This window comes from Cyprinodon variegatus, unplaced genomic scaffold (assembly GCF_000732505.1).
Source record: "Cyprinodon variegatus isolate N-32 unplaced genomic scaffold, C_variegatus-1.0 Scaffold31, whole genome shotgun sequence".
NCBI lineage: Eukaryota > Metazoa > Chordata > Actinopteri > Cyprinodontiformes > Cyprinodontidae > Cyprinodon > Cyprinodon variegatus.
The window spans coordinates 1,222,870-1,238,543 of record NW_015150484.1 but is presented as its reverse complement, the minus strand read 5'-3'; the positions used below and the strand labels follow the sequence as shown (position 1 = coordinate 1,238,543).

Genomic DNA, 15,674 nt, shown 5'->3' with positions numbered 1-15,674 from the left:
AGAGCAGGATGCCTATTCATCTGCAGAAGAAGAGGAAATATTTCCAGCTAAAAGAGAGACTTTCAGTGAGTGAGTGCTATGATGAGTGCTGTCTCCTTATTAAATTAAGTCCTTCTGCCATGTGAAGAGGGAAACTTCAGGAATTTTGTCAATTTGTGCTCAAAAGGAAAGCTGTTTATTCAGGCAAAGTAGATTTGGAGTTAAAATTTCAATCAAGTTGCTTTAAATTGAGGGTTTATCGAAGCTTGATCATTATGGCACGGGGTGTATACAGAATATGAGGATTGCAGATGGGTTAAAAAAAACAAGTGCTCATGTCATGATCTGGCCTGTTTGCTCTCCCTTAATTAGTCATTTCTTTCACCTGTCGTTTTTCCCTCCCTGCCTCAATTATCATTTATTCCTCTCACCTGTTTCCTCTGATTTATATTCAGTTCAGCCTGCGCATTCAGTGCCAGATCATTACTTGTCTTTCTGTTAGTCTGTCTGTTCAGTTTTTTTTATTTTTTTAGTTCAAGGTTCATGTCCTGGATCCTAGCAGCCAGTGGAAAGAGGGTTTTTGTATTTGTCTCGTCTCCTGATCGTCCACTGTTCCTCCCCCGCGGAGTCCTCTGGGTTTTTGGCTCATTATGTGGGGAGGTTCAGTTTTTATCCAGTAAGCCTGGTTCCAGGGAGGAGACCAGTTTAAAGTCCTGCTTCGAGTTCCGGTTCCATGTCCTGTCTCGGCTACCCTCCTCCACTGAGCCTGCCTGTCTGCACCTGATCCTGTCTGCTCCTGTGCGTGACCGCCTGGTCATGCTTCTGGTCCCAGTCAGACGCTGAACCCTCCTGGGAGCCTGTGGATGCCTGGAAGTCTGGATCCTGCCACCTGTTTCTGTTCCTGTCTGTTCTGGATCCCTGACCAGGATCGGCTTCCAGCATCACCTCTGGGACTGCAGCACTTTGGGACATTCTAGGACTGGACTGTTAAACCAGGTAAGTGGCCAACGCAGATGATCTTCTATCAGATGATCGTGGTCACTTACCTGTGTTTCTCCCACTACAGAGTGTCTGAGATTGGGCGGTGCCCTCCCGCCTGCAGTGTCCGCGAGCCACAGCTCCGCTTTTGTTTTGTTTTATTTAATAAACGTTTGAACTTTCCTACTGACTGTCTCTCCTTGAATACATGGTCCATCTGTCTTCTGTTCATGACAGCTCACGCTTTTTAACTCAATCCACATTCAATATTATGGTGAATAACCTGTCTGTGCTTATATCTGAGATGTTAAAGGAGTTCATTATTCATATAAGGAACTTGAAACTACCTTACAATCTAGCATCAGGTTGTTTAAAAATCCAAAGCTAGATAAAATTTTTTGTAAACATTACACGTTTTGAAACTCAATCATAGTAGGGAACCTAATCAATGATTATTATCCCAATATTATAATATATATAAAGGGGGCCCAGTCTGAAAATGGGAAGAAAACACATTTGAATTCAGTTTAAAGGTATAGCACATCGAAAAAAGCACAAACTAACAAACATAAATAAAAAAGCAGGATCTTTGCATTTTCACATTTATATACGGTAGTAAATCTTTGACAAATACACAGTCCTGACAAAATTCTGTAATGTAAAAATGAGACCTTGAAATGTGATTCCAAAAGTGTCTAACAGTAATGTTCTGTGTGAATCCACTTAAAAAATAAATCTATTAGTTGAAAAATGTAAGCAATGTAAAAAAACAACAAAAAACAAGAGTGCAAACGTTTGGACAAATGTTTTATACTGTATGTTGGATCTGAACGCATCAATCCATAGTTTCAATAAAATAACACATCCAGACTTGAATAAAATCAAAAAGACTTGGACAACTTTTATTGTCATTTTGTATGCAAAGAGTGTATAAAAAAATGAAATTTCATTTTATACAGCTCTCATGACATTTCCATTTCTGAAAGTGCAGCAGTCATCAAATGTAAACAGTGTGGGAGAAAAAAACATGGTGCAAAAAAACCCATTGATATGGAAGTTCAAAGCCTGATGATGGACCATTAAAACCAAACTAAAGCTGGTAATGCAAAGAGAACATTTAGAAAAAAAATATTTTAACAAACAAGAATAAGGGGGTTGTATGTTCTTTGCGTCTGACTTGGAATGTGCTTAGGAATGGACCTATGTGCTGTTTAAAAATCAGAGCTCCAATTGCAGACTGCTCTAGCAAAGCTGACACTGGATAGGTGTTGAAACTAAGTAAAACTGGTTGCCTGCAATTAAAGCCTTTTTTTGTGGTATTAAGAGTAAAATAAAAATGACGAAAACAAAATAGCATAAATTTAAATACTAGCTATTTTGCAAATTTCTTCTGGGACTATTTTGAGTACTGAAGGAATGCAGGCGCACAATATACAGTTATATTTCAGGACAAAAATATCTATGAAAGAAACTGTGAATTTTATCACTTTATTGATTCTCAGATCAATGACATCAGTATCAAAGATTAAATCAGCAGTTTGTAATAAAATCACCATGATTGTGAGGAAAACTTAGTTTCTTGGCATAAAAAAACAACAAAAAACAGCATATTAAGGAAAGAACTACTTTTCAACTAATGTCAGCAATGGAGGGAATTTGTTACACACTTAAATACTGTGCTTAAAACGTTTAGAATTATACAGATAATCTGTCGATGTGTTGTTATGAGTCATATAAAGTAGGGCTGCAACTATAGATCATTTTGCAAATCGATCTGTCAATTCTTTTTTCAATTGATTAATAATCAAATAGCCAAAGGTTCCTTAAAGAAGAATTTTTAGTATATTAAACCAGGTGAAACTAAACATTTTCCACTTGAGGAGTCCTGGATAGAGCATATTGACAGAAAAAAAATTTTAAATGCAAAATGTATATATATATATACATCTTGCATTTATATATATATATATATATATATTTTTTTATATAATTATAGCTCTAAGTGTGTTGCTCTGTTAGCTAAAAGCATATTTTACAGTCCCTACACTCCAGTTAACGATTAATCGATTACTTAATTGGTTGACAATTATTTAAATAACTGATTAATCACAATTAATCTGATTAATTGTTTCAACCCTAATATAAAGTATGTCAACATTTCTATCAAAAATAAATCTAAGGATACGTGTTATGGTCTCATTTTACCAGAGTGAGGAGGACTGCACTAAAACCACACCCTTTTTACACTTTCTATTTTGAAAAATGTCCTCTATAAATAGAAAAAATAAGTGGAATGGATAGAAGATATCCTTGCTTCCTCTACAGAGAACAAATTTAAATTATGGTAGTCAGGAAGATAGATGAATTATGATTTCTTCAGATGAAAATAAGATTTTTAACAAAAGTTAATACAGTCATGGACAACTGTGGACAAAGATTGTTCCCACAAATCTAAAAATGTTGAAGAACATGGTTGAATCAGTTTAAGAGTGTTTTTAGGGGTGCAGATTTTTATTACTCTTAAAAAATATGTAAGCCCCCCCAGTCGAATCATATATAGGTCAAACTAAAGGTGGTACAATTTTTCATTATTTAACTTTTGCGTCCCAACAGCCGTTATGTGACTGGGGTTTATAAACACATTGGATCTTTTGTGTGCTGTTCTGACAACCTCGCAGTGTGGACAGACTCCACAGCTGCTTGAACAGAACCCATGTTCTAAATAAAACATGTTTTCACTCACACCAGCTCTTCCCTACATCAAGAGTGTGGAAGAATATTTCACCCTAGTTTAGTCTGTCAGGTAGGCTTCCTCGTCACGTTGCTTATAAAAACGCCTCTACAGCTACAATTGCTTATGTACGTAATGTAAATTATACAATGTGCCTGGATTCTTAGGTACAAATGCAAACCTGTGCTAATATAGCAACAATTAGCGTTTGCATTGTGTACCTGTAGACAGTACTCAGGGACTAAATTGCCCTCTTAACCATTTCCGGAAAATCATTACAGCCTTCCTACAAGAAAGAAAATGGAATCCTGAGCTCGCTTGCTGCTAAACCAGTCTGTTTTCATCGTATATTCTCGAAATAGGAATCGTGTCGCCCCGCAGTATAACTAACAACATCACTACCAAGGTAACGGAACTATAATCTGTTAATAAAACAAAGTATTTCGGGTGGTCAACCCAGTTCTTTTAGACTTAGCAAATTTAGCTTGATCTGTGAACGTCACTGGTTGACGTCGTTTGCTAAGTTAGCTAGCGTAAATGCTATGTGGGACTTCATGTTTTTTTAACCCAGTCTCCTGTTTAAGATGGATATTAAAGATAAAGATAAGCTCGTATGTTTATCTGATATAAGTGTTAATTAATTCATCCACAAAATAATAAAGTTAGAGTTAACTGTACCGTTTGTAGCGTACATAGTTAGCCGCTCAGTTACGCCAGTTAGACGCTAACTAGCTTTAATGCTACAGTACCGGGTTGTTTGGTCTTTTTATTATCTTGTTTTACAACGGCATTTACGGATATTAGGTTGGGTTTTGAAATATTTTCTTATGTTGTCACCTTTGAAACTCCTAATCGCCCCTTTTTGTTTCAAAATTACGATATTACCGTTTTAACACAAAGCTAATCAGCAGCTAGGAAACGCAAGTCATAAGATGCCATTTTGTTTTTATCTCGACTTTGACCAACATACTTGCTGTAGACTCGGACTTTAAGAAGCAAAGTTTAGAGAGGGTTTAGTTTATGTCTAACCATTCAGTTGATCTAATTTGACATTATTTTCCTATTAAATCGTATATTGTTTGTGATTAAAAGCCAAGACAGCCCGGTGCTTTTTGAGGCTGGCCTGGCAGTCTGCTTTTTGAACTGAAACGAGTTATAGTTTAACACAGTTTATTCTACGAATCGATTTTGTGATCTCGTAATTTAAGTAAAACATATCTTTGTTTGTTCTTTTGTCAGACAAATTAACTATATATAAATAATGATTTCTTTAAACAGAATTGTTCAGAAGGCTGTATGGCAAGAGGTGATTGATCTATTTTCCAAGTAGTAGAATTGCAGTTAGGTAATTTACAATAATGTAATCTTCTGGAGTGATCTGATTCCATCAGTTTGCAGTAAACCGTGTGAAATGTTGTGACCCAAACATAATGGTAATCACAAAATACAGCTTTGATCCTACGGTTTAGTGGATTTATTTTGATCGAACAACGATCGAAAACGAACAACAATCAGACCAAAACCATAAGAAATATACTCACTTTGCATTTAAGATTACTCATTCACGAGTCGCATAGTTTTGGTACAAATTGGGGGGGGGGGGAATCATAACAAAACATAATTTCTTCACTGATTATTATTCAGTTAATCAATACAGCCCTGCTTACCTCCAGAATCGTACATTATATTGAATTCCAACTGTTATGTCAGTGTCAAATATACAGTATCTACAAGGTTGTGATAGTTGCTGGCCAAAATGCTAAAGCTCCTGGAATGTCAGAACAATTACAATGGAAGACATCACATAGAGGCAGAGGGAAAATCCCAATTACTATAAACTATAATATCCATATGACATCACAATTGTATGCTAATATAACAGAGTATTTTTGCAAGAAGTGCTCTTAAAAAGATTGAATATCTTTTTTATGGATGTCCAAATTTATTAGTATATACAAAAGGGGAAACATTGTTTTTGAATACTGTTTCAAAATTGTACTGTTTGTTCCTCAGAAATAAAAACATATGCTGGAGAATTCAATTGTTAACAAAATCTGGTTTAGCAAATATTAGAAGGGCTTGTTTGCTCCTATCCCAGTAAATACTTTTTTATTGGGGGAAAAAAAAAATGTTAATCTAAAACCCATTTTCCGTCTTTGCAATTTGATCTTCTACGAAAGGCCTGCGTAATTAACCAGAAACTAAAACAACAAAAACAACTAACTTTTTGGTTAATAAAAACAACTTTAAATCAACTAAAAGTATTGATAATTTAGGGCTGTGGGTACTTAAAAGAAGTGGCAAGTTTTAAGTTTTTGCATTACAGTCATATAAAACTAACAGATTTGTTGAGCTGAAAATGATATTTAGGCTGTGTCGATAACTGTTTTGTTTAGCTTACTAGTTACCTAAAAGTAGAGTAGCAAAAAGGTTTCCTTAGCTGTTCCCCCACCCCCACGCTCGAGGGGAACGGCATTCAAAGAATGGAAAGAAATCTAGTTACAGGCCTCACTAATGGAAAGTATTCTTAACAAATTTTTTTTGTTATTTCTTGCAGTAACTGGATCTTGCCCAAAGTTGCAGAGTATCCCATTCATTGTTCTACCCTTCAGAGTCAATGGAGGGGTCTGACAGCGTGGAGCAAGGCAGCGGTGACCAGTCAGAGTCGCAGCGCAGAACGCAGTTGGATCGTCTGGACAGAGAAGAGGCCTTTTATCAGTTCGTCAACAATCTCAGTGAAGAGGATTATCGCCTTATGAGAGACAACAATCTCCTGGGAAATCCAGGTAATAACATGTGTTTAGGTTTTATCCTGCAATAGGATGGTAAAATAAAGTTTGACTGGATTTTTCTTGACAAACAGAAAACCAATACGTCTGAAAAAAATTCTAAAACTTAGTTTTGCCACAGGTATTTTATTTATTTATTTTTTGCCTCTGGATTATCTTAAATCCAGGTTTTGATCTGAACCTGTGGTTTTTAACCAGACTTCACTGGTTTGTTTAGAAAACGAACAAGACAGTGACTGTCACTAGTATGGAACATTTTACAAATGATATAAAGATCAGACATAAACTGGACTAAAACCCTAGATGGTTTAGGAAACACTAGACTGAGTTAAGGATTATATTTTCTTTAATATCTTGTCCATCGTAATGTACCAGGCATTACAGTTTGGAAGATATTAGAAAAACATCAGTGGTTTAATAAAGACCAACTTTAATATAGTGTCTAATTTATGAAGTGTGGACATAAAGACAAAAAAGCAACAGCCAGTCACTACTTAAAATACAGAATATTTTATATGTTACTTGAAAAACCAAGAAATGAATGTTTGTTTTAGGGCTGCAACTAACTATCGATTATTTTTCGATTAATAATCGGCTAGCGAACGTTTCTTTTAAGAACCTTTTTACATTAAACCAGGTGAAAAAAAAAAACTTTCCCACTTGAGGAGTTCTGGATAGAGCATGTTGACAGAAATATATTTTTATCTCAAATGAAAAATGATAATTTCATACTATTTGATACAATTTTGGTATAATTGCTGCTCTAAGTGGGTCGCTCTGTCAGCTAAAGACATGTTTTACAGTCTCTACTCCAGTTAACGATTAATCAATTACTAAATTAGTTGACTATTTAAAAAATCTATTAATCACGATTAATCCGATTAATTGTTTCAGCTCTAGTTTATAAAAAAAAAAAAGTAATTTTTAAAATTTGCCAAATCCCAAAAATCATGAAGACATAATTTATAAAAACATCGAGTTATGACAAATGGGGGAAAAAAAGTGGATATTTAGTCTCGGCTTATCTCAGTTTTATAAGTACGGTCTGTAGTATTCTGCCTTTATGTATTCGATCATTTAATTATCTATTTATTTTTTTCACGTCTGGCTAGTTTCCGCTTTTTCACTATACTTGTGTTTGCTCAAAATGCAACCGCCTGTGGACAGTCGAGGATGTCCAGTCCGTTTCTGTCCCTGGACAGTGGGTGGGGGAATATAAGTTTGCAGCGTTTAGTGGAGGACCAAGGAGGGGGAATTATGTGGGACGGTCGCATGTCCTGGTAAGTCTGGAGGTTTTTTTTAGTATTGTACTATTGTTGCGTCCAACAAAAAAATATGATTTGAGTTCAAAATGACAGGTTTAAAATGAAAAAAATGCTTGACCTATAAGGTTTAACCTTTTCATGTAGCTGTATTTTGGTTTCAGCCTGCTTCTTTTTCTATCCTTACAGTTAGTCTGCTCTTTATCTCTGTTTATAGAGAATAAAGGAGGCATTCTCTTCCACGAATTTACTAAAGAGAAAAAAGTGGGTTATGCCCAAAAAGTAGTAATTAATAAAACATTGGTAATATCTCTTCCAGGTGAGGTAACTGAGGATGAACTCTTCAATAGACTTCAGCAAATCAAAGATGGTCCAGAGCAGCCGATTAACAACACCCCTAGCCCTGAAAATAGTGAAGATCCCGTTGGTATGTTAATAAGATCATTTACTTTTTGAGTGCATGGTGAGTATCTGCATTTCTATGTGATTTACCTTTTGTTTTCTGTCCTCACATAGAAACTCCAGAGAGCTCTGAGGATCCCCAAGGTGGGGACAGCCTGCTAGACTGGCTCAATACAGTGAGGCGGACCGGCAACACGACTAGAACAGGACACCGTGGAAACCAGTCATGGCGGGCTGTGAGCCAGACTAATCCCAACTCTGGTGATTTTCGCTTTAGCCTTGAGATAAGTGTTAACCGCAACCTGGCCGAACAACAGGCAGCCGCTGAGGGAGAGCAGGGGCCTTCAGAGCAGTCCCCAGTGGTCCAAGAAGAAGACGCTGCAGAACCTGAGCCGCTGGTTCCTATGGAGACGGAGACGGTCGAAGAACCAGTTGTAGAAGAAATGGCTGTCGTCGTTCAACCAGAACCGGAACCAGAGCCAGAAGAAACGGCTGTTGAGGAGGTTGCTTCCCAAGAAGCTGTAGAAGAACCTCCCAGTCCAGCTCCCCCTCCAGCTCCAGTTGCAGCTGCACCCTCACCAGAGCCCTCACCGGAGCAACCCCCACCCTGTTCTTCACCAAGGAGGGGACAAAGGAGGCCCCGCAGCTGTAGCCCAGAACCACGCAGGACAAGAGCTCGTTTAGCCAGAAGCCGGTCACCCCTCCGTTTGGATCAGCTTGATGGTCTACTTGGTCCACGACACACCTACGGTCCTCAAAGCCCCAGTTCTTCCACCGACACACCTCCAGCTCCTCAAGTGGAGGGCAGTTCTCGGACTCGTCAACACATTCTCTCTAGGCCGAACCCAGCAGATGACAGCGCTCCACCACCCAGCGTTGAAGCAGAATCGGCCCCTGAGGCCCAGGAGGTCCGGCCTCAGGAAGCAGAGTCTACCGGGAACGAAGGGGGCTCAGCGGAGCGACGTCCCCCTACTATCATGCTCGATCTACAGGTGCGGCGTGTGCGTCCGGGTGAATATCGGCAAAGAGACAGCATCGCCAGCCGTACCCGATCACGCTCGCAGAACTCCAACAACACATTTCTCTACGAGAGTGATCGAGGAGGTTTCCGTAGGACCTTCTCACGCTCAGAGCGTGCTGGAGTGAGGACCTACGTCAGCACCATCCGAATTCCCATTCGCAGGATTTCAGACGCAGGGTTAGGAGAGGCTACATCGATGGCTCTTCAATCTATGATAAGGCAGATTATGACAGGCTTTGGAGAGCTAGGCTACCTCATGGACTCCGACTCAGATTCTTCAGATTCAAACCGCGGTACCGGGACAGCCGCGGACACGGACAGCCTCAACAATTCAGATGCTAGTAATGCTGAGGCGTCCGCCGCTGATGAGCAACCTGCTGCAGCTGCTGCTGCTGCCGGAGCCAGAGAAAGGACAGTTGAGGCGGACGTAGATGAGGGTCTCACCACCGGCCCACAGGGTTCTGCTGGTAGGGCTCGACCCAGACCCCCCATCAGCCTGGAGGAGCCCAGCTCTCTTCCCTTCCTCCGACTCGCTCACTTCTTCCTCCTGAACGACGACGACGATGACCAGCCTCAGGGGCTGACTAAAGAACAGATCGACAACCTCTCTATGCGCAACTTCGGCGAAAGCGACGCCTTGAAGACCTGTAGCGTCTGTATAACGGAATACGCCGAGGGGAACAAGTTACGCAAGCTTCCCTGCTCCCACGAGTACCACGTGCACTGCATAGACCGCTGGCTCTCTGAGAACTCCACCTGCCCCATTTGTCGCAGGGCTGTTCTGGTATCAGCCAACCGGGAGAGCGTGATCTAACTCTTAACAAACTCCAACCTTTTCAATATCTCAACTAATTACACATCCAAGTCATGTACGACGCTTTGAAGAAATGTCTCCACCGTTGAAATATATTGTTTTCTCGTTTTCTGAGTTGATGTTTCATTTGAGGTGCTCAGTCTCTTGACATGCATTCAGACTCTACTTTTGACATTTGCTATTGGCTTCCGGAGCTGAGCAAAAGCAGTGCATGCTGTTTATCAACCTGTAGTGTCCACGAAGTGTCGCCTTGCACCAAGCCCCATGTAAACAAGCAGACCTGTAATCTTGTATGATATCCTTTGATTATAAATGCCGTCGCACACCTGCAGGTAGTTCAAACACTTCAGATATCTCCCTTTTGGTATGAATACTATATAGCACCTCAAGCACAATTCTTAGTTGCAGCAGTTTAAAAGTATTAGCTGTAAATAAGCTTGTAAAGAAAAACATTTTTGATTCTTTGTATCAGTGAATTGGTTTAGGATTGTAAATTATCTCATGGGAATCTGAGTCATTTCAAGTTACAGTTACTTCAAGCTGATTTAGGATGATGGGGGGGTGTGAGTATGAGCTTGCATAGTAAACTTATGTATACATTTGTTGGGTTTGCAGGTAAGGGTTTAACTTGAGCTCATTTCTGTTCGTACAACCAAAACGATGCCCTGTTCTGGAGTTACATTTGCCAATTGTTTTTTTTTTTATTATATATAAAGCATTTTAATTTCTACATGATTTCCTGTTAAAAAAAGTACTGGAAAAGAAAATCTTCCAGCATGGATTCAGATAGATTTCTCCCCTTTGCTATTTTGTCTTACATAACCCAATATTTTTGCTCTTACCTTTGCAAATCGCATGTTTTTCCAATCAACTGAACTATAGAGAATTTTTGAATTTTAGGTTTTCATATTTTAAAGAAACTCATTCTTAGCCCCCTTTGATAACTAGTTTAATTAAATTAATCCTTACAAGATATGAAGAAATATGGCCAGTTTAATAGGATATTAAGAGGCAAAATGTTGGGATGAAACATAGCTGATGTAAAAGGGCAGGATGATGGTAACATCCACCATCGTCATCGACCACAATTTATCATTTAAACTTGGATTTAAAGTTTCTCCTCCTCCACTAATCAATTATTCCCTTACTCTCACTAGCAGTTGCTAGCTATTTCCTTGTGTTTTTCTTGTACTGGGTTAGTAATACAGTTAGACTGGTTTAAAATTGGAACCATTTAAACCTTTGCTGAAACCAGAGTTAATCTCTAAAACATAGCTCACTTCTTTCTGCAAGTTGTTGAATGATATTTATTAATGAATGGCTCAGACTCTCAGACATCGACAGAAAATTAAAAGTTAATTCAACTGTTTCTTGAGCAAATCCTACCATGTGGTGTGCAATATTTGCAAAAATGTATAAGGATAGTAAAACAGACCAAGATTTAAATGTACAATTGTTAAACTGTTTAAATCCTAAATGAAGACGTATAACCCTTTACAGTTTGTGCTGAAGTTGATTTTTATTTAGACGTTCTGTAGGTTTTAATAACTGTTAATAAACAGGAACGTGGGTAAAGGAGCTAAAGGGCATCGCTATTGTTTGCATCCTGTCTCTCTTTCACTGTTTGGTGTCTTAGCCACGATTATTACCTCCCCTCTGTGGGACACAGATGTTTGAATGCAAGATGTTGAATAGCCGAAACATGTAAAAAGGAAAGAGTTTTTTTTTTTTTTTTCTGAGGGTTGAGTTTAAGCCCAACATTGTTCTGTGAAATACCCAGTGCAGGATGTTAACTGGGTGTTTTGATGAAACTAACCGCTGAATTAAAGAAATTATGTTATGAAAGTAATACACCGGAGGGAAGAGTTCTGTGCTCTGCTTGTGGTGTTTTCTGTGTGCTGGTAGATGGAATCACAGATGGTTTTTAAAGATCTACCAATAAAATACCTGATGGTTTCTCCTGCCCCACCAATCACAATAAAGACATGCGACGTTCACCATTAAACAGCAGTGGTAGATGAGTATTCGGCACTAGTATTTGAGTAAAAGTATTGATACTCATAGTCAAATCTTACTCAACTACAAGTAAAAGTTACTCTGTTAAACCTACTCAAGTTAAAATATTGAAATACTCACTTTTGAAAATAGTTAAGTATTCAAAAAAAAAAATTAACTCTCATATCAGTACATTTGTTTACTTTTCAGTTTCATTTTAAAGACATAGCTATTAGAAGCCACATCATGTATTGATATGTAGAACCATCTGCTACAGATTCTACACCACCTTTAAGAACTTCAGCATAAAAATGCCACAAGAAAATGGTAGCTATTGTGATTATTTCTTAAAAACCAACCAAAAAGAAGAGAGGATTTTCTTAATCCTCCACAATTTAATTATGGAATAGAGGTTTAACATGGAATCTATCGCCACAAAGAAACTATAACTCTGGTTCGAGAACTCATCCTACTGAATAACCGGACCACAAGGCAACAAATAACACTAGGGTGACCTAGTGTTATTTGGGAAAACCAGGACACCTTGGGGACTTTTATTGAAAATGCTTTTCAATAAAAGTCAACAGCAATAACTACAATAACAAACGATAATTTCATTCAAAATGTATTTATTAAAAATGCTTAACAATTCCTGTAATGAATGAATAGCACAATGAAAGAAATAATGTTTCATCAAAACATCCCTCACTTAACAATAAAAGTTAACAATAACTCTCAACTCCCAATAACACATGATACTCAGCCTCAGCAATGAACAAAATGTCTATTCTGTAGGCTATTGCAATAAATAAATTAACAAATGAGCTAATTAACAAAAAATATCTCTTGTGTAGCAAAAATTATTCAAAATGTACCAAAAACGAACAAACATATCAATAGACTATCTTTACTTTCGGAGTCCAGGTGGCTTTTCAGATCCCTTGCACCTCCATTGTACACCGAGACATATGTGCCTGCTTTGCACACTGTGCACAAGGCCTCCCGTTTGTCTCGATCCTGTCTGAAAGCGGGGAAACTCTTTTGTAAATCGTTGGTAAACATACATTTGCGCTTTTGCATGTTGTTGGCGTACTGACAGCCACGCAATCTATATTCTGATTAAGAACAGGGCTGCCCGCACTGACGCGGCTCAGGGATTACGTCACACGCAGCGCAGTGCCCTAGTGGCTGTAAATTTAATAGTCCAATTAAGGTAATTTAAGTTCCTCACTTTCTAAAAAAAACCGGGACAGGACGTGAAATACGGACGTTTGGTCACCCTAAATAACACCTTAATAAAATGGATAAAGTACTAATATCTGCACTGAATTTTGTCACATTTGTGGAATGTCGTTAAATCTCAAAAATAGTTGTGTCCAAATTTAGTCCTAAGGGCTGCTGTCTTGCATTCTGAAATAGCATTTCAACATGTAAGACCAAAATAAGCAACTAGCTGCTTCCTTGAAATGTAGTGAAGTAAAAAGTACAATCTTTGAAATTAAATGTAGTGGAGTGAAAGTAATAAGTGCCCGCCCCAAAAATGTATCCAGTAAAGATACTCAATAAAAGTAGTACAGTAATCAAGTAAATTTACTTTCCACAACTGTCAAACAGATAAGATGCAAGGTTTCTGTCAAGGATATTATAATTACTTTGTTTTTTTTTATTTATGTAGTGTAGTTTAGAAACTTGAGGTAACTTAACTTACTAGAGTCCATGCTCAGACTTCTTTCAGTTTGAATCTGGGTGAGTATAGAGAAAGGTTTGTAGAAAGGTGAACCCTTCAAGGTTTTGGCTTTGAAGAAATGTCTTCAAAGCCAAAACCTTGAAGGGTTCACCTACATGTTTAAGGAATAAAACAAACATGTTACATTGATTTAGATTTCATTCACTACATCATTAATCTTTCAATTGACACCTGAATTAAAGTTACTGAGGAAAAGAACAAATAATCTTTGACATCCAGACCTTTTCTGGTCAGAATTATAAACTGGTCTGAGCAGTTTTAAAACGTTTCAAGGTAATGATAAAAGTGACGAGCAAGACAGAAATATATGAATTCATTTTATAAAATCACCTCTATTTAGTGTCTAATTCAAATTTAGATTTAAGGTTATTTTCATACCAACAAGACATTTGTTTCCAATACAGAAAATTAAATTTATCGAAAACCTTTTCAGGTATTTTGCCCTTTAGGTGATAAAGTTCTTGATATTGGATAGTCTCCTTATCTCTTTAATCTGTAGGGCCTCACATAGATTATTTTATTAGATTACAATCTAAACTCTGGCTCGGCCTTTTTAAGCCTTAATTTGACGTCTCAGAAGAAACAATTTGGAACAAGATTAAATCTTTAATCTGGATTTATAATAATCTGGGTCTTAAAGGTAAATGTTTACAGTCTTGGTGTAATGGAATATATGTTGGATTAAGCCAATTTCAGCATGTTGGGTTTGCAAGATTTATAAGAACATTACTAAAATCCCATCAGTTACATTTTATTCATACCACTATCTTTAAAAAGAACATTTTGAAATAAATGTTTTCAAGTATGGAAGTTTGATATGGAAAATACACAATACAGGAACTTTAAGTTGTAGGGAAGCAGCTGTTCCAACCGTTACATTTACGAATTCTCCCAAGGGGTGCACGATTTTACACGAGTAAAAAAAGTGAATGTGATTGGTCGTTTATCAAAGGGGCAGGATTGTTGTGGCGGAAGGTTCGCAAGCACGTTTGATTGTGGCTGGTGTCTCGGAAGCATCTGGCTTAGTGCTAATAGGTTCCCAATGGGAAATTACATTAGGACCAAGTAGAACTTAGAAACAACAATGTCAAGGAACACTATGGACAGCGGAAACATGCAAGAGAGAGAGAGAGTTTTGTGTCGGAGGTCGTGGATGAGTCTCCTGGATGGATGAAGATGTTGTGGAAGAGGACGCCAGGGCGGCAGAAGCTTGGTTTGGTGTAGAAGGCTTATAGCCGTACATGTTTGAGCCCTTGCCTCGCAACGCTGCCAGTTCTGTTAGCTCTACTTCTGCCGAAGACACAGACGTCCATCCCCGTGAACACTGGGACGGAACTCAATGGGAAAGTAAATGATTCTTATTTCAACCGTTGCGTATTTTAGCTGCGACATATGAATCAAGATGCTATGACTGAAAAAAATGGATCGACAGATGACCGTCGATATCTGATTGGCCGAATTTATGTGTACAAGCTGATGTATAACTAACTGGCCTGCATAAGATAAGGGTGAAAATAGATTTTACGACAAATAGAAATTTTCTAACTTTTGGGACAATATGGTCTGATAAAGATTACATTTATATACATGTTTAAGCCAGAATTATTTGAAATTTAAATATGACTTCCCCTACAACTTTAACCTAAGAGGTGACTTTTAATTTGCCATAAATAATCTTAAATTGGCAATTATAAAAACCTTGTGAAGTACAAACTTTCATTTTGACATGAAAGCAAGTAGCTCAACAAAAAGCAAATGTTCATGATTGCTTCAATAAAACAACCTGTTTTGTTCACAATCTTCAAATATTTGCATCCTTGATTTCAATTTTTTCACTTTTCAACCACATCTTTTCATCCTTCCACTAAACCTTCCACTGTCCTAACTGCCAGCTTCTTAAACAGTCATCATTTCTGGCTCAGTCTTCTGGTGATTAATCTTTTGTAATGTTCTGTT

At 37.9% G+C, this 15,674-nt stretch overlaps 1 protein-coding gene across 2 annotated transcripts; it reads left to right on the top strand.

Moving 5' to 3' along the window:
- Window positions 1-3,943: 3,943 nt before the first annotated feature.
- On the top strand, window positions 3,944-11,554 carry rlim (ring finger protein, LIM domain interacting). Of its 2 annotated transcripts, none has more exons than XM_015401099.1 (4): window positions 3,944-4,094; window positions 6,246-6,474; window positions 8,059-8,166; window positions 8,256-11,554. In XM_015401099.1, exons 2-4 carry the CDS (start codon window positions 6,306-6,308, stop codon window positions 9,974-9,976), a joined length of 1,998 nt encoding a protein of 665 aa, XP_015256585.1. In that variant the 5' UTR covers window positions 3,944-4,094; window positions 6,246-6,305; the 3' UTR covers window positions 9,977-11,554. The 2 variants fall into 2 exon arrangements, with proteins under 2 accessions (XP_015256585.1, XP_015256594.1); XM_015401108.1 differs by having other exon boundaries at window positions 3,945-4,094; window positions 6,301-6,474.
- Window positions 11,555-15,674: the final 4,120 nt, after the last annotated feature.